Raw genomic sequence first — 24,772 nt, 5'->3', positions numbered from 1 at the left:
AACCCCTTATTCTATTGCTGAAAACCTGTTGTATCAGGGAGCAAATAATAAAGAGTAAAGTATCTATTGGTCAGAGTAATTCACAGTAGTGAATCTTACAGTATTTCCCATACAAATCTCTTTCTATGTCCCAAATTTGGTTTTTTGACTAAGTTATTCTAAGTCCTTGCACCACACTCATCATTCATCATTGAACACCTTTCTAAGTGGCATGACTAATATCTGTCACACGTTTTGCTCTCATCCTCTTCCGAGGGAACAACTATTTAATTGCAGGATTTTTCCGTACTGGTTTGTTTGCTTGTTGGGTTGGTTCATTTGGTTGGGTTTTGTTTGGTTTGGGGCTTTTTGTTGTTGTGCATAAGTCTTTCACAAAGCTCTTGGTGGTGCAAGAGGTGAGAGTTTAATCATAGATTCACCTGTTCTCTTTCTCTGTGGCATTCACTCCTGTATCAGCAGTCCGTCACTCTATCCACCACTTATTCCCCAGGCAGATCTGATTCTCGTGCTTTTTCCGCCCACCACCTGTTGTTTTCCTCTTCCCAAATCCTTCACCTAGAATCAGCTGCCCAACCATGGTCATAGCCCAGGAGGCCCACTGCTTTTCTCAGCTCTTTTTTTGAGCTCCTTCCAAGACCCAAATGTCTCTGACTTCAGAGGGGCTTTTAATCCCCAGTCTACTGCCTTTGGCACCAAACAGTTATTTTTATCACCTACTTTCCCATGAAAGTTTTTCTGCAGCATTCCCTAAAGAAAATTCTGCTGGCTCTCAAATCTTAAGGAAACCAAAATATCTGACAAGAAGGCTAAGTCCTTAAAAAGGCAAACCTAGAAAGTTAATTCAAAATGGCCAGAATTTCCTATTAATTTTCCATATGGATTTTCCAAACAAAGGATTTTTACATCAAAGGGTGTAAATTCAGACTAATGCAAGGCATACACTTCTGGCCAGAGGAAAAGACAAAGATGATGGACCTTTCAAAATTATTTTCTGTTGGGTCCATCAGCCTGTCCAAGAGCAACAGGGGAGGACCAAAGCCATGTACTGATTCGCTTCCTTGACCACCAGAGGCTGTTTCACCAGCAGCTGCTTGCATGTGACAGCTGCCCGGGGCTCTGATCAGCATCAGAACTTCCCTGCAGGGCTCCTGTGGGCTGCATGGAACCCCTGCCAGCGAGGAGGTGTGGGAGCACCAGGAGGTGACGGGCAAGCGGGAGTGATGGATAGTGCTGGAGACCTGGCAGGCCCAAGGCTGGCCCACGTTAGGGAAGCAGTGCTTGGGTGGAAAAAAAATAGAGATGCATCTTGCCCAGTATAGGGGAACACGGGATGAAAGGTCCATCTTCCCAGCAATCTAGTTTAGCAATCCCTCAGCCGTCTGCAAGCGTGTCCTGCCTGGCTGTATCTGAAGCTTTGATGATGGAAGCTGTCCACTGACTTCTGAGTCCGTGCTTTCTGTGGGGTGTTAGTAAAGATTAATGGTTAGCTAAAAATCAATTGGCTAAATTTAGATGGTGGTCTAGTACCAGTTTGTCAAACAGACAATGAGAATGTGTTTTTCATCTGCTTGTCTTTCATTTGTATTAGCACTCAGGCTGAGCCTTTTTTCCTGAGTTTCTCTAAGGCCATCTGTATGTGGAATTAGCACAACGTTCATTCACTGCAAGGGTGAGGGCCTGACAAAAGCACAGCAAACCCAAACTGCAAAATAAACTATGTAGTCAGTTATGCTTCCCCAGCTCTGGTAGCTGGTGAAATTTTCTGGCAGTTAACAGGGTCTAAATTAAGAAGCTAATCAGAAATAAGACTGAAAATTGTATTGGTTCTTATTTACTTTCTTTTATCTTGATACGACTTCTTAAAAGAATATTTTTAACAGATCCTTTAAACATTTGTAGTAAGAAGCAATAGACAAAATGTCATAATTTCCATATGAAGGAGTTTCTCTCAGTGCAATTCCTATATAAAAAAGCCATTTTATCCTAATATGGTCTTAGAGCCTAAGTAACATATTCTGTCGCAATGACTTTTGCATCAAAACAATTTTTCTGTTTCATATCCAAGAAGAAATGTTGAATATTTAAATTCCATATCCTTTTTGATCTTAATTCCCATCACAGAAGAGCTCTTTAGGCCTCATCAATGTGCTCTAGGTGCAATATCAGAGTATATTTTTCATATTACGGGATCTAACCCAAATTAAGAAACCAAAGGGGTAGAAGCTATACATGCCTGGAAGGGAAAATGATTCTGCTCGGAGCACGTAGCAGGGTACAGCATCAAACAGAAACGCAACAAAAGTCTAAAATAAGGGTTTTAATGCCTTGCTGCAAAGTCCTTGCTGAAAATCTAGCACTCAGCTCCCTTCTGATTTAAAAACTTTGCATTCCTGCTGACTTGAGTGGTGTTTATATTCCAATAACTAAAGGCACCATGAGTACAACTGCAAGTTGCAATAAATTATAGCAGATTAAGCAGGCTAACTAATGAAATACAAAGAGGTGTTTAAAGCTACCACTCCCTTGTAAGCATTTACGTTTCAGATGTATAAACTACACGAAAAATAAACAGTGTCCAGAAAATAAATGTAGATAACGTTGTTTACGAATTTATACTCCAATGGCACGAGTCCTGAACCACCAAGAAAGGCCCCACTAAATGTCTTGCCAAAGCCAGGGATGTATTTTACTTGAGTAGTCTTTGAGTTGTATCCAACCCTAAAAATAAAGGGGCTTTGAGCACATCAAGTGCGGGACTGCTTTCCTCCTGCTTAAGGTTATGTTCGCATGGGTTTTGTGGTGGTGGTCGTGTCTCCAATGCTGGATGCTTCTGCCCCACCACCACACCTCAAGAGCCACCCCGTCCTTGTGCAGGCCGGGGCAGAGAAATCGATATGTTTTCCCATTTGAGAAATGGTGTAGAACGTGAGGAAAGTTATTTTAAAATAGCTTAAAATTTGTATTGATTTTCTGAATCAATATTTCAGGATTTTTGAATTCCAGAGTAGCCGTACATCCGCCCTGTGTCTTGTTCCCATCTCTCTGCATCTATAAATGATAGTCTGAGCACGTCACGTGCTGCAGAGAGAGAACCAGCTATGCATCCAATTACCCCCATACCTTACTTGTGAGGAGGAAAATAATATTTTAATAGGAGTACCCAAAAATACAGCTAGACTGGTACCAGCTACTGTTTAAGGCAATTCTGCGATGCAAGTCAATGAAATAATTTCATCTGGCCAGCGCAGAGGAATAAAGGCCCCTGTGCCATTCCCACTCCTTGGGGCTGGGTGCTACAGGGAAAGGAAAGAGGAAGTGGGGACGGCACCCTCTTTGTTGGCATCTTTTGCTGTGTATTAGCTCACACGTGCCCCAGTGGTGTCTCTTGCTGCTGTCAGTGCTCACATGCCACCCGGGCGCTCCTCTGCCGTGGATAAACAGACCATCCCTTTTGTCTGGGCAAGTGAAAACTGCCGGACAGACACGTGGCTGCCTATTAATCTCCGAAGTGGAATGTAGTAACATTTACACACAACATGGTTCCAGTCATTAAATTACTGAAAGATTAACAATCCCGAGTGCTCAATAAACAGAAAAGGCACCGTGCAAACGAAACGTTCTAGTCAGGGGAAATTTTTGCTTTAACATGACTAATCCGGTACTTGTTTCTTGAGCTGCAAGTCACAGTAACTGGAGGAGGAGAACGTAATGTGGTCTGGATTTCATTTTGAGGACTATCTTTAATTTTTACTGCTGTGCTGATAATTTTAGTTTGCAATTAACAAAAATATCTACCGTTCCTCAAATACTTCTCTCTTTAATGCTTTAGGTGGTTAACACAGAAAATGTTTTGAGCTCCAGGGTTGTTTCTTAGGTGAAACAGCTTGATACCCTATTTAAAGAAAAAATACCCTGAATTCATCTTTAAACACATCAGCTTGTTAAAAGTATTGACGTGGCTGTGCTTTAAAGAGGGACTGAGCCAAAGCACCTTAACCTCTTTGGGAAGATGTAGACAACTAAGGGCAGCGTAAAATGCCTTAATATGAAAGTCGTGCAGGGCAGTAGAGCCAGAAGAACTATTTAATGTTTACACATGCTTTTCATTCCCAAGGATCTCCACGTGCCCAAGGAGGATCCCTCCCTCCAGCTCCTGGCCAGAGCAGGGTCCTGTGGGCGGTGGGCACCCCAGATCAGCTACCAGCCCCCAGCACCCAACGCCATCCTCCACCTCCCCTCCCCAACTGTTTGCTTTAGATCTCTTATCACCCATCACCCTCCGGGCAATATCGCTGAGCTGCCGCACCTGGTGCGAATGGAGAGCTTGAGCTTGATGTCTGAGGAGATTTTAGTTGCCTAAAGAGAAATAAACTACAAAAGAGCATTCACAGGGCTGTAGAGCTGGGATTTGGGGGCTTGCTTAGTTTTAGTACATACCCAAAATATGCTCTCCACAGTTATGCACTAAAGAGGGTTTGGTAAGGCATATACCTACTCCGACAAGCTGCCTGTCTAAGTTTATGAACCCTCTGGAATCTGATCCCTTTAAATATTAAAAATAATCCACTGTATTGCATCTAATTGAAACCCACTGAATACTTAGAGGAAAGGAGAGATGAGTCAATCCCAACACCTTTCACCCACAAGTGCACCAACAGTTTTCTGATCTTCTTTAATCATAGAGCTCCAATGGCCTGATTCGTCACAGGAGTGCATCTCCAGCCATCTAATCTTTCCACACTCGGCTCAGGTTTCCCCCATCCCAAGGAATCACACACAATGTCTTTGGAGAAGAGGGGATTTTCTTTTCCCCTTCCCATGTCTGCAGCTTCCTCAGAGTCTGCATTTTTGTTGTCGTTGTCCCATGCCCTCTTTGCTGCCTGCTGCAGTGGAGCCGTGGCTGGGCTCTTAGCAGGAAGGTCAGGGGTGGGTGGGGAAGGGCTCAGGCACCGTTCGCCAGACACCCAGTACACTGGATACTCTCAGACACAACCCAGATACTTTGCTCTTTGCTCAGGTACTGGGATATTAAACATGCCTCCAAAACAACAGCAGTAAGGCAGAGACACTCAGGAGACGAACGGCCAGTTTTAGTGAGTGCTAAAGCATCAGGGCATGATAAACCCAACTTTTAATGTTGTCACTGTGTTGTGTTCATTCTCTTCTTAATTTTTTTCCCCTGTTTTCACCTTTTTGACTGTGCCACCATCCTCAACAGCTGCCCTCTACCCCTCAGTGTGGGGCCAGCCTGGCACAGCTCAACACTGGCCACAGGACCAGGCGGTCAGGACGGAGGCTGAATTGTCCTCCTGGCTTCCCCCAGCCCTTCTGCACAGGGAAGAGGGATTTCGTATGTGGTTTAGGACTCCCACTGTCCAAGCAGTGCATGGAGTTCATGCAAAACCCCAAAAGGGAAGCCTAGAGGCTGGGATGGGGAGGATTTTCTTTGTGTGGGGGTGTGTGCGCATCATTCGATGCATGTGGCAATTGTCACGGATGACACGTATATTCCATTTCTATGACACTTGATGCCAGTTGAGACAACTATATGAGCAGTGGCCAGGAACAAACCCAGAAGGGGTGTGCTCAGCTAACAAGTATGTTCATGAGCAGCTTAATAAATTTATGTATAATAGACACATGTATTTCCTCGTTTGCAAAAAACTGATCTGCACCTACCACAGAGCTGTCAGAGAAGCAGTTTCGTGCACAGAAAGCATGCTAAAATCCCTGACTAGAAGGCATGGAACAAGATCCAGGGCAGAGATCCCACCATGTGATGGAAAGCTGGCATACCTCTAGCAGACATGAGAAGAGACCAATTATTTTAATTCTTTGTTAGAGTTTTAAAATCACTTTTGCTGTAGCTGCAGGGTGACGATTCTGAGCTATTAGGTGGTATTTTCTTGAGGAAAAATGTTGTGGTTGTGGTGCCTGTGATTGAAAGGGTAGGCTTCCCTGCTTTATCCTGCTCACATGCAGCCTACAAACTATGTCTAATGAAAGATCTTTGGATTTGTATTCCTGTCTTTGCTGTTTCACATAATACTTTCCCTGCTAAAATGAGGCTGAAAGGCCTCTTGACAGATGTTGTTCACTGAAAGCGAAATTAAGCTCGAAATTAAGAGCAAGTACCCTGTGCTATTTAAGGCACAGGGTACACTCCAGTAACCAAGCAAGCTGCTTGCAGACCAGAACCACGGCAACTCTTTGCAAGCTGGACACAAGGTAGACCAAGTGCCACCAACCCCAGGGCATTACCACACAACACTGGTGCCCAGGAGAGCCTGTGCCTGTAGCTTGGCCAACCCCTGGGTGCAAGGGGTGGGCTGGGGAAGTGATCACCACCATCCTTCTCTCATCATCTCAGTCACAGCCTGTATGATTACAAAGATTTTACAAATTTGAGCAGAATTTGGGTTTGGTCCTCGAAGATGCTGAGGATTTTCTAGTGTTACTGATGTTAATGTGGAGCATGAGGGGCTCTCTTGTGTGTGCTGTGATTCCTGAGTCATCAGAGAGTGGCATCACAGCCCAGGCATCTTCTTATAAATGCACCATGCCTGCAACTCCCAGTTGTGTACATAATCCATTGCAATTTTTAGCATTAGTTGAGTTGGAAAAGTTTATTTCCATGAACTTTCCAGCCCTTTAATGTGAAAAAAATAGCAAATAAAGGTAACTAGGAAACATGAATAAATATAATTAAACTTAAAATGCTTGTAATGATATAAGAACTGACCTCAGCCAATTAAAATTTTTAATAGAAAAAAACCCTCTAGCGTCAAAACCCAAGTACATCAACAGCATTGTCCCTTCTGTAATCAGGATTAGTTTATATTTCCTGATAGCTGAGTGAGGAGCAGTCCAAATTGTAGCTTCTTGACCTTTTTCTCATTCAAAAACAGGTCAAGATACTACGTGAATAAAATGGGAGTGTAAAGACACATTTGGGGGGGGAGACTGAATCACCAGTTACCTGTCGACTAACTATGGACCTTTTAAGAATGTTACTCTTTTCAAGTATTGACTTTTTTTATTGCTTCTCTTACAATTGCAATGGGGGAATTTAAGAGCCCCACAAACTACTTTATCATATAATTAGTTTATCAGTAAATTTGGACCTTGTACATCAATCACTATAATGCATAACCTCCACTGAGACAGAAACCAGATGTGCGTGCTTCTGCTTTCTTCTTTATAGTATCTACAGCATCATTAGTGCCTATGCTGCAGTTTAAATTGAATTCAGCAAAAAGCAATGATCTTACCCTCCTGCAAGCAATCTGATATTACTGCAGGGATAAATCAGCATTATGTTGATTGACAACTCATGCTCTTTCCCTGTTGCTGTATGGAAAAGGGTGAAGTCTGATTTGTGTATACAAAACTAATAATTTTCATAAGTCAGGTACAGAAAAAAACACTCGGTTTCAAAGTAAATGCTGTAAGGTGGGCATATTGTGACAATAACACCAAGAGGCTCCATACACTGAATTATCTGAAATCACTGGAAAAGGGCCTGGCCTGCCCATTTCTTCCTTATGCAGCCTGTGGTGTGACTTTCCTTTTGAGTGCCACTCACTTCTGACATCTGTCCAATCCAAATGGGAAAAACATAGCTGCTCTTGAGACAGGCTGAAGACATCTCTGTCAGGCATGACAAGAAAGAACTCTTTCTGGGGCTACCAAGTAAACATCAGGCTGTCTGATCTTTGCATCCTGTGTATCCCACAAATTTCCATGGTGAGGGTTTATGTAACCTCCACATTTATAGTACATCTTATGGACAAAGGAGTGGAGCTCCATCCAGGGCAGTGTCTCCATGTGATGACTATCAGTTGCTTCACAAACTAATACTTTGTAGGCCAAATTTTTTGGAATTCATTCATTCATTCATAAAAAATTCTCCTTGAAGTCAGGGTCCGATTGAAAAATATGAAGCCCAGCCTGCATGTGCATTAAAAATCCAAACAGGTAATTATTTACACTACTTTTTTCATTTTCTCAGTAATCAAGCACTGGCTGGTAATAATCCCCAAAGGGCTGATTATACCAGCAAGATACAGCAGCTCTCTGACCACACCTCTTCCCTGGGAAAATCCGTACACCGGCGCAAAAGGCAGCATGTTTGTAGCAGAGCAAAATTGGAATTTCATGGTTGCCTGGAATTAATGGTTCTCACGTTCTCAGCAGAGCTGAGCTGAAAGCGCGTACCACAGAGCGAGGACTTGTCAGGCGCTCCGTAACACACTTCCTTTCCAAAATTAAAAACTTGTTTGGATTGCAAGCAGACTTTTTCGGAGTATATGCCTTCTCCTTCGCTCCTGAGAACAGGCCAGAAAATGCTTAAGTGTTTCTAAAGCATGATATTCACTGCTGCTCATCTGCATGTCTAGTGTACCAGGAGAAGAGTCCTTCCTCCAGGAATAACACGTGTGTAATGTATTACATTACAGCTGATTAAAGTAGCCTCTGCTGCTGCTGTTAAACTTGACTGGTGGATCATCCAAGTATCTGCAGGCATCATCTTGTGAACACAGAATATTGAAATTGTGCTCTTATCACCGTACAAAAAGGCTGCTGAAAACATGCTGCCTTGGTGAAATCAGGCACCCATACTAATACAGTCGTACCTGGAAAGTGGAATTGTATTGTGGAGAGAAGTCTAAAACAGGTAAATAAAACGCACGTGTTAACTTAGCAAGTGCCAGTTACAATACCATGTTTGAAATAGGTCTCGAACATCCACACGACATTATCAGTGAGAGATATAAGGTTTTATCAGTGTATTAGAGTGGGAAAAGGAATGGCTGATGCATTCCTAATGGCAGAATTTTAATAATACAGAAATAGCAGAGCAGGACTTGGCCTGAAGAGCTACCTCTGTTAATGACTATCAGCCAGCAAGGGCTGGGCGTGATTCCTCAGGCCCAGGCTCTTAGTGAGGACTTACTTTGAAAATTTGTCTCCTTTCTTGTAAATTGAGTAGATTGTGACTGGAAAACACCGAGACTAAAGAGGTAGAACTGTCTTCTAGCTCAGTGACACTTTTAGTTCAAACACGTGAAACCAAACCCCCAAGTGCAAGAAGGATGGTAATGTGGTACTTAAACATGATTTTTAGAGAAGCTCTTAAAGCTGCAAGGGTTATTAACCCCCAGGAATCTTTCCCTTAATATATATTAAAAGCTGGTTTATATGGAAAATGTTAGGTGTACTTGAATTTCAAACGCCTTGGTTATTTTATTACTTTACCAATCTAATCAATGCAGGTGTTTCATAGCAAAAGCACAGAAGCAGTCAGACTGTCTGAGGGCAGCAATGAGTTTCACACATTTCTCCTGGTATAAATAAATGGCCAGAAGTGTGCTGGAGTGACTGGGCCTTTGGCATTAATTGCAATTAGATGGCAGTCAGGCTTCAGGTGCAAAAACATTGTCTTAACCAATTCATAAAGGAGTTGGGATATCTTCTGAAAATCAACCGCTTCCAATTTTACCAGTGAGGGGACAGGGAAGGACAGAGGTGGGGCCACCACAGCCCAAGCCGGGCAGGGGGTGCAGTCAGTGCCTGTCCCATGGCTGGCTGTGCCGTGGGATGTGGCACAAAGTACTGTGCCTGCCAGCCACATGCGTGCACTCCCACTCGCCACAGCCAGCCCAGCCAGGGATCGTGCCATCTCTCTGTCTTTACCAAGATCAAATGGAGCTACTCAATCAGGGGATGCCATTATTGCCTCCACCATGCAATTTCCACTATCAATAATTTACTCTATGTGCTGCACGGGCAGAAGGGGGAAACGGCCAGACAGATTTTTGACAAGGGGGTACGGAATCCACCCCGCGGACGGCGGGGCAGAGCCGAGCAGGGCGTTTCGCCCGACATCCACGGGCTCCGCGCCCGCCCCTGTCTCCGCCGGCGGGCGCTGGCGCGACGGGCGGCCCCGCTGTCGGTGTCGGCCCCGCTGTCGGTGTCGGCCCCGCTGTCGGTGTCGGCCCCGGGCCCATCCCGGTGCCGGTGCCGGTCCGGGCAGAGCCGCCTCGGGGCCGCCGGGACTTGAGCGCCCGCCGCGCGCCTGCAGAAAGTCACCGGTGTAACGTTACCTGGGGCGCTCATTAATAAGCAATGCCTGTTATTATCTTGATTGCATTCTTAATAGGCGAACTACGGAGAGGTCAGCGCGGGAGCGATATTTAAATGGATCGGGCTTGCTTAATACCCGGCGGAGTAAACCAATATCCCACCGCTGGTGGGCGAACAGACACCCCCCCGCCCCGCTCGGGGGGCGCCGGGGGAGCGGAGGGGAGCGGAGGGGAGCGGAGGGGAGCGGAGCGGAGCGGAGCGGAGCGGAGCGGAGCGGAGCGGGGCCGGGCGGGCGGGGCGGGGGCGGTGGCGGGGCCGGGAGGCGGTGCGGAGGCTCTAAGCGGGGCAGCGCGGTGCCTGCGGCCGCCGCAGCCGCTGGCCGGGGGCGAAGCCGCTCGGCGAGGAGGAGGCGGCGGGGCTGGGCCGGGAGGCTCCGGTTGGGCGGCGGGAGTGGGGGATCCGGCTCCGCTGCCCTCCCGCCCCTCATAAAGCTTTGATGAGACACTTGAGACGCCGCCTGTGTTGCCGAGGCGGCGGGAGGTGGCCGGTGGGACTGGGCGCCCGGGAGAGGATGTGACTTCCCGGAGGGGACCCGGACAGGCTTTGTGTGGACGACAAGGTACGCGGCGCCCCGCCGGGAAACTTGGAGGGGCCGGGGCTCGGGGGGTGCGGGTGACTGCGGGGCTGGGCGGGCGCTGGCCGGGGAGAGGCGTCGGGGAGCGGGAAGGGCGCGGGGGGTGGGGGGTGCCCGGGGCAGCCCCGGCCCCTTTGTTCCCGCACCTGCCGGCCCGGCGGGGCCGTTCCCGGGGCCGTTCCCGGGGCCGTTCCCGGCCGGGCGCGCGCTGCGGGCGGCGCGCGGGACCCGCCGGCGCTTCCCCGACGGCGGCGCGAGAGCCCCGCGCGGGGCGCGGCGCGCGGCCCTGGGGCGGCGGGGGGCGCCCCCTGGCGGCGGGCGCGCGGCGGGGCCCCGGCCCCCTCCTCGCTCCCTCCTTCCCTCCCTCCTTCCCTCGCTCGTTCCCTCCGTCCCTCGATCCCTCCTTCCCTCCGCCCGCGGCGGGAGCGGCGGCGGGGTACGGCCCGGCCCGGCCGCGGAGGAGCCGGGCTGCGGGCAGGGCCGGGTCCGGGCGCCGCCCCGGCGCTGGCGGGCGAGGTGCCGTCAGGGAGGGGCGCGATGCACTTGTTGAAGCTGGACCGTCGCTGGAATGTGAAGCACGCCGGGCACCCTCACCGGGATCCGGTGCCATGGGCGCCTTGTCCTGTGCCTCTCCCGCTTCCCCCGTCCGCTGGGCGCGGGAAGCCCGCGGGGAGGGAAGGAAGGAAGGAAGGGAAGGCGGCGCAGGGCGGGAGCCCGGCGGCCTGAGCGGCTGGAGGTGGCCGGGCAGGGGAGCGGCGGGGCCGGAGGCGCCGGCTGTGGATTCATATCGGGGTGTCAGACACTCCTTCAGCCAGAAGGAAACGGGTTAAATGGTAAATTTGGTTGGCGAATGTGTAATTAATACTTTGGAAACCTCGTGCTGTCCCGGTGATTTTTTTACTAGGATTAAAAGCGTGAGGTGTTACAGCTGTGGGCCGCGCTGGCTTTGCTTGTTTATTTTTAAGAGGTGCTGTTGGTGTCTTGGTTTGTACATTCCAGTTAAGATATGTCCTTTTCCTCTCAGTTTATTGTAGTTTGCTGTTCTGAGGTTATGCAAGATCAATAGTCATTACTTATTTATGTTTCTAGTAACACAGTTATAATGAATGCAGAGAATCTATCCTGGCAATACATTTTTTTTTTCAGCCAGTATTTCTGTAATCTTTAATTCATGGTGATAAGTACTTAAAATGAATTTCCTTGGTTGTCTGTAGATACGAGCAAAGGGCTGGGTAATGAGCCACCTGCTCGTGGGTGGGAGGAACTCTCACATCATCAGTTTTGAGTGGCTGGTTGTGCAGAAGTGAAGGGTTTGCTCTGTTTGCGCGTGGTGGCTGTCCCGAGTGAGAAGGTCGTCCTATCGTCCTGCTCTTTTGTGCCGGGTAGTGCCTTGGTGTGAGTCAATGGCTCGGCTTGCAGAGACGGAGCGCTGCCTGCAAGCCTTTGGGTGAAAACTTGAGCCCAGTGATGGCCCGGAGTTAGTCTAGGTGTAGAAGACAACACAGGCAGAGGGGACGCTCTTGGCTCTATGCGAATCCTGTGGTTTGGCACATGAGAGGAGGTAGCAGCTGTCAGGGGGACACTACGGCTTCCTGTGTGCGGAGCGGCCGCGCACTGGCTGTGTAAACACACCTGGGGAGAGGGAGAAGGCAAACAGTGATGTTCTACAGGAGCGAGTGCTGTCCCTCACCTTGGTCTCAGGGTAAGGCAATGGCTCTGTTTTAACTCTAAAATACCTTAAAGGAGCTGGTAGATGTTTCAGCTCTTTACTTAACACGAGTAGATACAGGAGCCTTTCTGCAGGGCTCTGTAACTCACAACAATTTTCTACTGTAGTACTACCACTTAATGTTCAGCTTCACTGAACCTCGGCTGGGAAAACCCATATGTAAGCAGTGTGCCTTCTGTTCGTGTTGCCAGTGCTCTCTGCTTTCCGGAGCTGCAGGGTAGATCCTGTTGTTATATGGCTGTGAAATCAGGGTAAACCAGGTCAGAAAGATGAAGAACATTTTTATCTGAATAATGCAGATATAATGGTGGAGGAAAATGGGGAAGGACTTTTATCTTGGAGGGAGTAGGACTAAACTGAAAAAAGTTTTAATTTCAAGCAGCATGCTTTTAAGCACCAAGGCATTATGTTGTAACAGTAGTGCTATGGGAGTACTACAGTGTGCTGGAATACCACAAAATGCAGTGCACAGACGCAAAGGATTTTAAAGACTCGCTAACATGTGAAAGAATATAGGGAAAGAATGTATAAGGTTCTGTGCTTTGCTTAAAAGCAAAGTGACAGTGCTGAGCTGAAAGTAGCTGCAGTTAAAAGTCCTTGCAGTACCTGTAGCACTTTGTGCAGCTGTTATGTTGCTGTCAGGAAAACACAAGAAGCTGCCTGTTTTGCTCAGAAGATAATTCTCTGGCGGGGTGCGGGACAGGTCACAGGTAACTTGAAAGTAGGAGAGCCTCTCAACCCTCCTATGGGTAAGCACTGCATGAACATGAGAAACAATTCACTCTACTGAGTGACTTGTGTAGTAAGTGTGATCCTAGTAAAAAAAAAAAGTACGTCCCATACCTGCCTTCCTGGTTTGTATAAAAGGCTGAAAAGTTGTTCTAAGAATGTGCCCTGTGCCTACACTAGAAATCTCACGTTAGGCATTGTGTGAATTGGTGGAGGCTCCACTAGAAAAGGATATGTGCTTTTAATAGGTTAATTGCTGACTTGTCTTGACCTGTTTTCAAGCATATGTTGCGAGCGCTTGGTTCCTCCTAAATAGCTGAAATGCTGCTTAATTGGGAAACTCTCAGTCATTTCTTAGATCAGTTCATACACTGGCATTCTTGGTAATGCTTAGCTGTAAACACCCTTTAAAAGGAAGCTTTTAAAAGGCACTGAAGCCAAGCTATTTTTGTGAGTTGCTGAAATGAAGTGTTAACTCAATAACTTACTGTCTTCAGCTGCAGCTGGGAAGGTGCTGTGTGTAACAACTCCTGTTTGCTGTGATACACCATTAGGAAGCAGCACAGGTGTGTACAGAGTGAATGGCCTAATGTGTTGGAATGGGGCTGGTAGGCTGTGCTGTCTGTCAGCTCACAAATCCTACTGTTTCCTTTCTTTATCCATAGCTGTTATTCAGTCTTATCTTTGACTGCGGGTTCTTTGAGGCAGAGACAGTCTTGCCTGTCTTCTCTTCATGGTACCTGACAAGGACTTGTAAGTGCTCTTGTAATCCAAACAATAAATAATAGATTTTGCTGTGCAGTGCATACAGACAACTCTGCTGTGGTCCCTTAAGCTTACATGTTACCAATTCCAGGCTCTGAGCAGCCCAGTGGGGAGCACTGTTTGCAGGAGTTGTCCATGTGGAACAGGACAGTCATATGCATAAGGCGTAGGTGATCTGTAGGGTCAGGCTCAGCCTTTCCTCCTTTTCAACGTTCAGGACCTAATTATCAAGAACTTGTACAGTGGTGGGGTCCAACTGCTACACCCAACAGCAACAATGAACATGGAGCAGTCTGAAATACTGAGAACACCATGGACTGGACTGAACAGGAAGAGTCTTAGCAACAAAAAGCCAACCTCATCTCAGGCAAAGTTTCTACCCTTTATAACCAGTGAACAGAGTGTTAGCTGTGAAAACACTGACCTGATGTGACTGTGGTTCCTTGCAACACTGATCCCAGTGGTAGCAGAATGTCCCATTACAGCGTGATTTAGCCATCATGAATGGATCCAGCTGTCCAAAGATGAGTACCATGGACAACCAGAGAAAGCAAAAGGAAACTTCCATCAGTGATTTTTCATGCCCTGGTGACAGCTGCCGTAAGGCTGTGGCAGTTGTATACTTTCCTCGGTAAGAATATTGTATTTTTCAGAGAAGTCATTTTCTGAAACCAGTTAATTAGGACAGTTATTTCTGGCCGTGGCATTTGTAGAGAACAGAAGGCATGATTGTTCTTATATTTGTTTCTCTGAGTCCTTTGATCGACTAGAAGCTCTCGATGCTTTACGCTATAAATTACCTCAATCCTTTGGCAGTTCACTTCTTTTCTTGTGTACTTGGTTAGGAAAATGCAGAAATCCTTGTGACTCAGCTACAGACTACTATAAATTATGAAGAAATGGGGGAGGGGGTCACATTTCACATTAGGAAAGGCAATTCTAGGAGGAAGGGAGGAATACTGGTTGCTAAATTTGAGATAAGCATCTTATGGTATCTCAAAATCTGAGCAGCTACTGCCACCTAGAGATGCACGAACCACACAGGCTGCTCGGACTGGCTCTGGCAAAGGAGCCTGCACCATTAAAATGAGTTAATCCCAATCCTTCTAACTCCTCAGTATAAATTTAGTGTAATCGTGCGGGCTTTTTTAGCTCTGCAACTGAGGTGAATCCTGTTCTAGCAATTTAGGTAATTAAGTTTTATACAGTCTTCTCTGTCTGGCTTGAATAGGTAAACAAGAAGCATCACTTTCAGTAAGAAAGTATTTGCAAGTCAAATTTATACTGGTTTGGTACAGCTGCTGGTGAGACTTTATAGCCTGTCTAAAGGTTGCACAAATAAAATGCAATGTAGAACTAGTCCCTGAAGGATTTGAGTTGGGTTGAAGGTAGGTTTGTTCCCCATCCCATTGTTGAAGTCTACTTGCCAGGGGCTGTCCTTTGATAGATATTTGGTGGACTAGAAAAGCATCCTGATTTTTCCCAATGTACTGAGTCAGCAGCCTTAAGGTTGGTTTCAGTAGATTCATACTTTTCTCCATTTAAAAGTATCAAAGTTAAGTTGAGTACACAGGTATTTGTTGCTCCCTCAAATCTAACAACATGGAATGCACTTGCTGTATCTGCTCTTTGGTTCTTTTGAGCTCACAGCTTCTGATTTTTTGTTCTGTACATCGACCTGCTATAGCAGGTTCTTCCTCTGCGTTTGAGAGGGTGCTGTTCCGTATTTAATTTGTGAAGAACTGCTTACAGAGAGAAACAGTGCATCTGTTTTACCCACTGAACTCACAGTTACATGTGCAATTAGTTGTTTGACTCTTAGAGACACAGTATGATTTGGGGGCTTTTATAGTAACTGCTAACCCTTGGCTATCAAATGCCCAGTGGAATAAGAAAACCAAAGCAACTAAACCTCAGTTTAACCAAACCTGGAGTTGATAAGCCACTGCATGATTGCTCATACTATATAACTTTCCATGTGATGGATTTTTTAATTTCTTCAGGTACTTGAAGACTATCAGCATAAAGTATAATGGGATAAGATCTTAATGTATAACTTCTTAGGGAATAGAGTTTTCCTGTGGGAAGCTGAGGAGCTGTGATACAGGGATATTTGCCACGACTCAGGAGGCAACTGCAAACTGTTTATAACTTATCAGAGTGCATGAGAGCTGTTGTACCAGTCTAGAGTTTGAAAGACTGCTCTTGGCTCTCAGAGTTCCACATCAACCTCCGCCTTTCCTTTATGTGCACTGAGCTACAAGTAGGCTTTACATACATGTAGTGTAGAGGAGGAGCCTCTACACTTAGTTCAAAAAAGTTGAACTAAGCAAAATCTTGAGCAAAATGCTGTTATATATTCTTTTCTAATTCAGCAAAAGATTCACCCCAGAATCCTGTAGTGCATATCTTTTAAAAGTGAGTTAAGCTTAATCTTGTGCCTTATCTAATGTGATCAAAACACTGCTTTCTTTAAACATAACAGCTTCTGGAGAAATGCAGTTTTGTCTAGATCAAGGAATTAAAGGTTGTGATCTCTGGATTCCTTAGTCCCTTATGCCATTTACTTTCTAAGCTTGGTGCAACACTGAGTATCCATATGGTTTAGTTTATCCATCTTTACACTGATCGTGACGTTCTTGTTGAGTGTTCAGTACTTGATACACTGAGCAGAAAAGAAATTAAATCTAAGCTTTATTCAAAGGCTGAATTAGTAAGTAAACCAGTCACCCCCCCCTCAGTCACAGTTGTCACTGCACACAGAAGTGTATGGACACTGTTGGGATGAGCGACAGGACTTGTTTTGCAGTATTTCTAGGTAATTGTGCCTGCTGGCTGCCTCCATTAAGACTTGGATCTTCACTTGCTATTTACATTCCTTCTGAGTTGATAATCCAGTTTGACTGAGCCGTAAATGCCAAGAGAGAAATGCTATTTGATAGAATTTGTACTGAAAGCCAGTGTGAGTCCGAGGGGGAAGCAAAGTCACTGACAAGTTCAAGCTGGCAAGGATGACCTAACCAGAATCCATGCCAGGAAACTGTGGTGAAGTATGAATGTGCTGCTGAACATCATGACCATCCTTTATCTTTATAATTGGTTGAACCAAAACTAGAAATAAACACACGTGAAGTTCTCCATTTTTGCTTTTTCAGATATAAACATTACACGTTATGTCAATGTAATGATTTTTTTGTTGTTGGCAGCTTATGTCCCACAGGTGAAGAAGGATTGTTTTTATTCTACAGGGGGCAGAGAAGGATGTTTCACATGTCGTTGCAGCAGCAGGGTACTTACTGGTGTGGTGTTGGCAAATTGCTGCCAACGAAATGGTGCAAAGAGAGAATATGCAGGTGCACCTTTACATCTTCTCACAGAAATGTATATTTTGTGTAATGACTTGCAAAAGAATCTCTGAAAATGAGTTTCCCCCTTAAAAGCTAATGATTGGCATGTGAGTTTAAAACAAAGAATAAAGCTGCCTTCCTTGAAAGACTCATTTTAAGTCCTTTTCTCTTCCAATTTTGCACTGATGATAGATTTCTGCTGCCCCCTGTGCAAAACTTTTCTGCCATTGAAACTGCAAAAGTAGGAGGAATGTCACCAGTGGGCAAGGATGTTGCAAAAGGATGTGAGTCAATTCCACACACCTCCATTAAAAAAAAAAAAAAGGCAGAAATAATGTTTAAGAAGAAACTGGGTAGAGGTCTAAGCCTCCAAAGAAGTCTCTACCTTTGAGACTGACAAACCTAGAGGCAACATCTTGAATTCCACAAGCCTCAAGTATGAAGTCATATGACTGGATTCTTAACCTGTTTTGTTCAACATGGATATTGTTGTATTTTTTCCCTTGCTCTGATTCTTGTAACTGTTATGAAACTTATAGACCCTTATGCTTGGAAATACTATAAATCATTTCCCCTGCCTTTAGCTAATGGAAGGACAGGTATGCAGTGAGAGCCAGAAAACACAATAAATAACCTCCATGTCTACTTTAAATTAAACACTTTGGAGCAAGTCTTCAGTCACAAAGCACCACCAGACCTGTTAATATTCAAGTTGTACTCACTAGAAAATTGCTGCAGGGGAACTGCTGATACTCTGCATATCTTGTAATTACTCGCGTTCAGGCATAGCTTTGTTGAGGATGGTCCTGAGCCACTGGTATTTTAACAGAAAAGGTTGATCTGTGGAGATGCATTGGAAAACAAGATGACTGGAACTCTTTTTTTTTTTTTTTTTCCTTTTTATTGTTGGTGATGGTGCTGCTACACTGGCTTCATCCCCTGGAAGTGCTGGACATCCATATTACAAGTAGGCATAGCCTTGCTCTTCTCATTTTGTCTGACTTAAGGCTGACCCTTGGTCCCTGGAAAGCTGCCTGGTTTGTGTTTATAGGGCTGGTAAATCCCTGCTTGTGCAGTGGTACTTCTCCATGGGAATAGGTCTTTCCTGAATTTCATAGCAAGTTTGCTGCAGGTAAAAGCCTCTGGATGAGATAAATACTTGTGTTGCATTTCAGTCAAACTTTGCAGAGGTTTTAATGGTGAAGAATATTAATGTTTTAACACTAGTTTTGTTTTCCTTGTTGTTCTTTGTTATATGATGGTTGAGCCCACAAACTGGAAGCAGGAGGCTGAAAGCTGAAGAATGAAAGAAGAAACAAAAAGCCATATGGCAATAGCAGGAGTTCCTGCCACCCCACCTTAGGCTCGTGACAACATGCCCTACATTTAACCTACAGTCAGGAACTAATTAACGACACAGATGGAAGTGAGCTAGCATATGTATTCCAAATAATACCCCTAAGGTTTTAATCAGCCTCTTTCTGTGTTGGACATCTACGTTACCATAGAGAGATTTGCAAAGTATGTGGATGATATATGTGGTAAAGAGAGCTTTGTGTAGTGGCTGAGTTGAGGGACTGGGGCCAGGGGCTCTGTTCTCCTCTGGTTCACGAGCAACTTGCTATGTAATCTGGGGTAAGATGTTTAAGCATATTTGTGGGCTTCAGGCTACCCAGGAGGAAAACAAGGTTTCTGGTGTGGTTCCTCCTCACCTAAGTGTGTTGAGATTCAGTGTTTGCAAAGCGCTTTGGAGGCTTTGATAGCGTGTTCTCTAAGAAATGTTGTAAGCTGGAGAGTCACAGTAGTAAAAGTACCAGATCTCTCTGCTTTTGCAACGTTTTTTTTATCTCTATAGCTACTAATGATCTCTGGCATGACAGCTCTGCTTTTGATTTTGAATAGGATGGTGACTTCTAAGTAGTCTGTTATGTTGTGGAGATACTTGGGAGAGGGAGAACACTTAGGTGTATCCAACAGACTAATTGGGTAATTTAATGTTTCTTGCTTTAACTTTCACTTTCCTTCCCCCACCCCAAGCTACTTGAAGAGGAGCCGTCCTTCCCTGCAGGGTAGTAGAATCTGCTTACGTGAAGGGACAGGTATTGAAGTTTTTTAGAGAACTGTTTATTTAATGACTGAAATCTCATATACAAACCTACCCTTTGGAGCTTAAGGGCTCTTACAGTGAGGACTTTGCTGGCAGCAAAGCCACTTTCTTCGGTGGGGGGGATGTGCGTGAAACAGGACACCCAAGTGAGGAACCTTAGGTGGTATTGGGCTGGATTTTGCATACTTCTCTTTATAGGCATGTCTGGGCTATTTGTGTGCTTAAAGCAGTGGGGGAAGGGAGGAGCTAGTCTGCACACCTAAAAAGCTTTTTTCTTCCTCTTTAAAGTGTAATTATTACCGAAAATGCCTGTATCCCTCAGGAGTCCTGAGTGCGAGGAAGCTATTCTGCTGAAACCTGTCACGTTTTGTTTGGATACAGCTGTTAGCCCTAGTTTAGGTGGTGACTCCATATTTATGTGGTGGTTTGCAGACCACATAAATACTGGGCTGCCTTTACAACTGGTATAAAGCTATGAATGGAACACTATGGATTTACACCAAGTAGTGACTGTGTCCACCAGGATTAGGTCCACTGGAACTTACTGCTTCAAGGAACCTCAGTGTTTTTGTGGAAATAATTACCCATGATGCCACAATCCATAGTTATATCTGGTGGCAAGTATGAAAAGTCATGAACCAGGTGACTTCATTTTTAATTGAGGAGGAGAAGAACCCATGGTCTGTGTAATTCACAGAAAGCACAGTGTAACGCTCCCCTGTGAAAGAAATTATGCCATTATACAACTGGGAGAAGGCAGGAGTTTGATAAATTAATTTTTCCTGCAAGGCTGCAGGTTTTTTTTCCTGTGTGTTCCATTGAATGTTTGTACTTTGAGCAGTACAACTGATGAAGCTTGTTTTCAAACACTTGAATCTTTGCCAGATGTACCTTCTCACCCCTTCTAGTAATTCCAAACCCTTTCCCTTTGTGGAGCTTGTGAAATGAAAGCAAAAATACAATGTTGTAAGTCTGTAAGTGTTTGCCTAAGAATGGAGGAGAGGGGGAGCTTGTTTGGGTGAGTCTCAGCTATTGGCATGCTGGTTATACAACGTGACCCTGTGTATCCTTCTATTGAATCCAATTGAAGGTGGCTCCAAATTTTTAAATTAGGTTAAGGATAGAGTACCAGGCGTAGCAATTGCAGAAGTCTTGTTTCAACATGAAACCACTTCGGAGGTGGGAGAAAAAAAAAAGCTGAAAACTATAATGCTTTCAAATCTGTGGTGAGCGCACTGTCGTAGTAAAATATCAGTGGTGAAAGAGCACTTCTTGCCAAAGTGTTTTCAATACAGTTATGTTAACATATTGACATAGTTTTCCAACAGTGTTATCTCTGAAGAGAAAGCTGTTGCCACAGCAAGGCACGTGTGGGGCTGGCTGCCCAGTGAAGTGGGTTAGATTCCTAATGAGTGTATCCTTATTCAATATGAAGTCCTCATTATTCCATTAATGGAGACTGAGGTGACTTTGCAAACTTACAAGTTTCTACTCCTGCTCTGGTTCTGCTGCCATGTAACTTTGGACTTGAATGCTCCCAGAAACTGCTTTGGTCCCTCGGTGTGAGCTTTTACCCCTTGCCCTGTCCACGGAAAATATTTCCATGGAGATGCTGTGCTAATAACTGGACTGAGCATGTGTCTAGAGAAATCTGCACACAAGGGCCGACAGCCAAAAGATGACTGATAACACCACTGGCAAATGCAGGCATATTGTTAATACCTGTCAGGGCTCTGACAACAGGCATTTCCAGTTTCTGGTTCATGCACATCACGACATACTGGTCTGCTTCATTTCAAGTACTGTCTATGGCTAAAAGCAAGGCATTCTCTTACAGCAGTGCCACACACAGTCAGGGTCTCAGCAAAGGTAGGAGTCTTGCAGGGGTATAGCCCTTGCTCTCCTCCCCGTACCCTGGGGAAAGCACTGCCTGCCCAAACCACGGGTAACTGCTTTGTCTGATGGTTATGCTTTTTAACAATGGATTTTCCTTGGCAAAGCTTCGCTTACGTTCCTGTCGAGTGCATAATGTTCTATAGGTCCTAGGAAGCTTGCCACTTGCAGCAGAACTGATGCGTGCGTGGGATGCTTTACATGCTGTTCGCTACTTTAGAGCACTCTGTAAGATCCAAGCTCAACTGGTACAGCAGCTTCTGGGTTGTTCCAGGGCTGCTGGACACATGTCACAGTACAAGGGATCCAACTCGCACTAGAGCGCACGCAACATGATCCATTCTGTTCCTGCTCTCGGGTGCCAATTATCCTTGACTTCAGTGGGAGCTTCATGTGTGTACTTGGCAGAATAGCTGCCAAGTCCTATGATGATTCAGCACAGTGTTTCATACCAAAGAACCATTGTGAAATGGAAGACAAACCACAGATGCTGCTCAAAGGTCTGAGGCTCTGCCTTAACGTTCTTCTGCGCACAGGTTGAATTAACATTCCGTGTAGCTCTAGTGGCTTTTGAAGCAAGTGATTTTGGAGAACTGTAATTATCTGCTCCCATGGAGGAACTAGGTGGTATCTTGGCATTGAGTAATTATTTCATGGATTGTTTTTGCGCTTTTTCATGTTTTGAGGGGGGTTAGGCAGCCTGTTCTGTAGGTGAACTTTCACAAAGATTGCATTAATGTTACTTCTGAATGACAACAGTAATGGCATGAACATATGAACCTTGACGTATAATCTAAAAAGATTAATGCAGTTTTCTGAGCCTGAAGTCAGTTTTGAAATTGGAACTTGCTAATGCATAGGTTTTAGACTTGGAAATATTGTCCCTACTGTACAGTATTTGTGACACGGCAAGAGAAGTGCAGCATGATACTCTACCCATGACACTCTGGTGGGCAGAAATAAACCTGCTTTTGTTTGAGGAGGACATTCACCGCATACCTTGGGATTTCAACATGAAATGTTGGCAAAACACCATTGTGATGAAGCACATTGTGATTGATATGAAAGGTGGCATGCACACAAGTACCCTTTGGGAGGTGACTTTCTCTGTTTACAGTTGGAATCACAGCTCCCCGTGCAGTTTGAGTGCCCCGAGAGTGGGATGCTGTACAAACAGCTGGAAAGGCAGTATGTGTGTCACTGGTTCAACAACCAGTTCCCATTGTCAAACTATTAAAATAGTGCACAACTCTTCTATGGATGTTGTCTCTCTGGAAGCTGTGACGCTATCTGTGAGTCTGGCCTGCCATTCCTTCACTTGCACATACTGCCAGAACTCATCCTGCCTGTTTCCTGGTATGGGCAGAATGGGTCTGAGATCTGTCCGACAGAGATCCTGCTGGGAACTCCCTGTAGTCCTGCACTTAGCCAATTTAAGTATAAGCATGTTTGTAAATGAGGAGACTGTCTGCTCTGTGCCCATTAAAGCACCTTAATTGGAGCTTTGAAGCGAGTGTGTACTTTGCTGTTTGAGTGTCCGGAAAGGTATGATGAAAGTTTGTAGGAAACTCTGATGCACAGCTCTGAGAAAGATCAGGACTGTGATGTCATGGCATTATGATTTTGCCATTATTTTCTCTGGGTTCTTTCCCACCTCTGGTTTTCAGGAGAGGTTGTGATTTTTGTATGCTTTGGGGAGAGAGTCTGATAAAACCTTGGAACCCCACCTTGGAACTATCCTTGTAGTGCTTTAAACAGATTCATGCTTCTCTAGAGCCAGTGTAGGCATTGCTGGAGTATCTTTGCTCTCAGAAGCTGTACCATAGGCAAAATTTAGCAACATAAGATGAAAGCAAATTTCTCATGTTAAAAGTTGTAGTTAAAGTTAACATTACTTGTAAATTTGCTTGTTGTTTATCTTGGACTTCAAAATGCTTCTTAGTCTCTGCCATCTCTGGCATTATGGCTAAGTAGATGTTATTACCTCAGGGAAAACCAGCATGAGAACAAAAATAAAATGGGTTTCTTCTTCCTGACATGAAGCACCAATTTACAAGAATACAAATTGGATGTGGGTGTGCATGTGTATGTATTGGGAGGTGGGCGCTTGATTTGCAGTAATAAAAAATAATTATATAGTTTGCTGCATAAGTGGCCTCAAGGATAACCAGAGTGTGTCAGACATCTAGTTATGCATGTGATAAAGGTTAATAGTATTTGTTCTCTGTACATTTAGTCTTTGCAAATCATGTGCTGACATGCATCCCATTTTGATATCTGTTCACACACTCTGGTAATGATGCGTAAAGCAGAAACTCATGCCTGTGGCATTCAGTAGTATTTAGTAAATTGAACTTTTGTGTAAAGATCTTAGAAAATGGCAAGGCAGAAAATGAATGTCATCTTGCTGCTAATTTTATCTTCCTCAACACACTCCTTTCTGGAGATTAAAGCATTATGAATCTATTCACTACTGAAAGTTATTTCAACTTCCATGGCACGTATCAGGATGCAGAAAAGCAAGTGTATGTTCACAGCTGTTCCTCAGGTCTCTCTGCTGGAAATACAACCTGTTAAGCTGCTAGATTCCTGCTTAAAATAACTAAAAATAATGAAATAAAACAATTAACTGGTGAATCCTCATTAAATACAAATACTGAAATAAATAGTACAGCAAGGTAACTGAGTGTGTATGTAAACTAGCTGTAGATAATTGACATGACCTTCATTTAATGAGCCTCCTTCCCATTAGTGGAGATGACTGCCACAATTATTTGCCCTTATTCTAGCTGTAATTGTATGGACTTTATTGAAGTACAAACTAGGTCACGTCTTCCTGAGATCTGGTCCGTGGTGGGTGACCTCTTTTCATTGCTACAGCTTTGCTATGCTGCATGAAAGCAGGAAGGATGCTCTTGCAGCCATGAGAATGGATGGCATTTGGGAACCCAGTCTCAAATGTGATTCCTGACAGAGATCTCATGTGTCCCGAGGGAGTAGTTTCAGGCTTGCTCTCAAGGAGGCTGGTTTATATCTATGTTATACAAGTTAGTGGGTGTATACAACAGTCTGTGGGACAGCAGTTGGACCAAGATTTCCTCTCCTAGAGAAGAAGTCTTTGATCTTTTATGCCCAAAGATGTGGTTGAACAGGAGTGCAAAGGGGTTGCAGTCTTCACTTGTTTGTCCTAGAAGGTGTGGAGTAGAGACCTGAACCTTCTACGGCTGAGAAGGGAGGCAGTGAGTGTGCTGTGGGACTGCAGACTCACATTGTGTCATCAGTGATTTTTACATTGTATTTTTCTGACTGCACATCTTACTAAAAGTGGTCATGGCTACTCCCCTTGTCTGGCATTCAGTTGTATTTATGCCCTCAGAACATGCATTATCAGCCAGGTTGCTCAGCACTGGTGAGCCTCCATGGGAAATAGGTGCTGGGTCTGCCGGGGTATCCTCAGGCACGGGTGTACACAGAAATGCTGG

The 24,772-nt window shown here is 45.0% G+C and overlaps 1 protein-coding gene across 11 annotated transcripts in view; it reads left to right on the top strand.

Moving 5' to 3' along the window:
- Positions 1–24,772, top strand: part of BDNF (brain derived neurotrophic factor) — a 40,005-nt gene that overhangs the window by 8,685 nt on the left and 6,548 nt on the right. The window contains exons 1-2 of one of the 11 annotated variants that reach the window (XM_032691337.1): positions 12,384–12,422; positions 13,676–13,744. The exons of 3 other annotated variants lie outside the window; for them this stretch is intronic. Coding sequence is in view for 2 of the 8 variants with exons in the window: in XM_032691332.1 (XP_032547223.1) it covers positions 21,716–21,790 (75 nt within the window). In the remaining 6 variants the exon portion in view is untranslated. Of the gene's footprint in view, positions 1–10,022; positions 10,178–10,492; positions 10,706–11,182; positions 11,554–12,383; positions 12,423–13,675; positions 13,745–13,945; positions 14,575–19,341; positions 19,390–21,490; positions 21,791–24,772 lie in introns of those variants that run through there. 7 more of the 11 variants (XM_032691335.1, XM_032691342.1, XM_032691333.1 and 4 more) reach the window with 7 other exon arrangements.

Source organism: Chiroxiphia lanceolata, chromosome 6 (assembly GCF_009829145.1).
Source record: "Chiroxiphia lanceolata isolate bChiLan1 chromosome 6, bChiLan1.pri, whole genome shotgun sequence".
NCBI classification, from domain to species: domain Eukaryota; kingdom Metazoa; phylum Chordata; class Aves; order Passeriformes; family Pipridae; genus Chiroxiphia; species Chiroxiphia lanceolata.
Note: the sequence above shows the minus strand (reverse complement) of the source record. Positions and strands in the feature narration are given on the sequence as shown.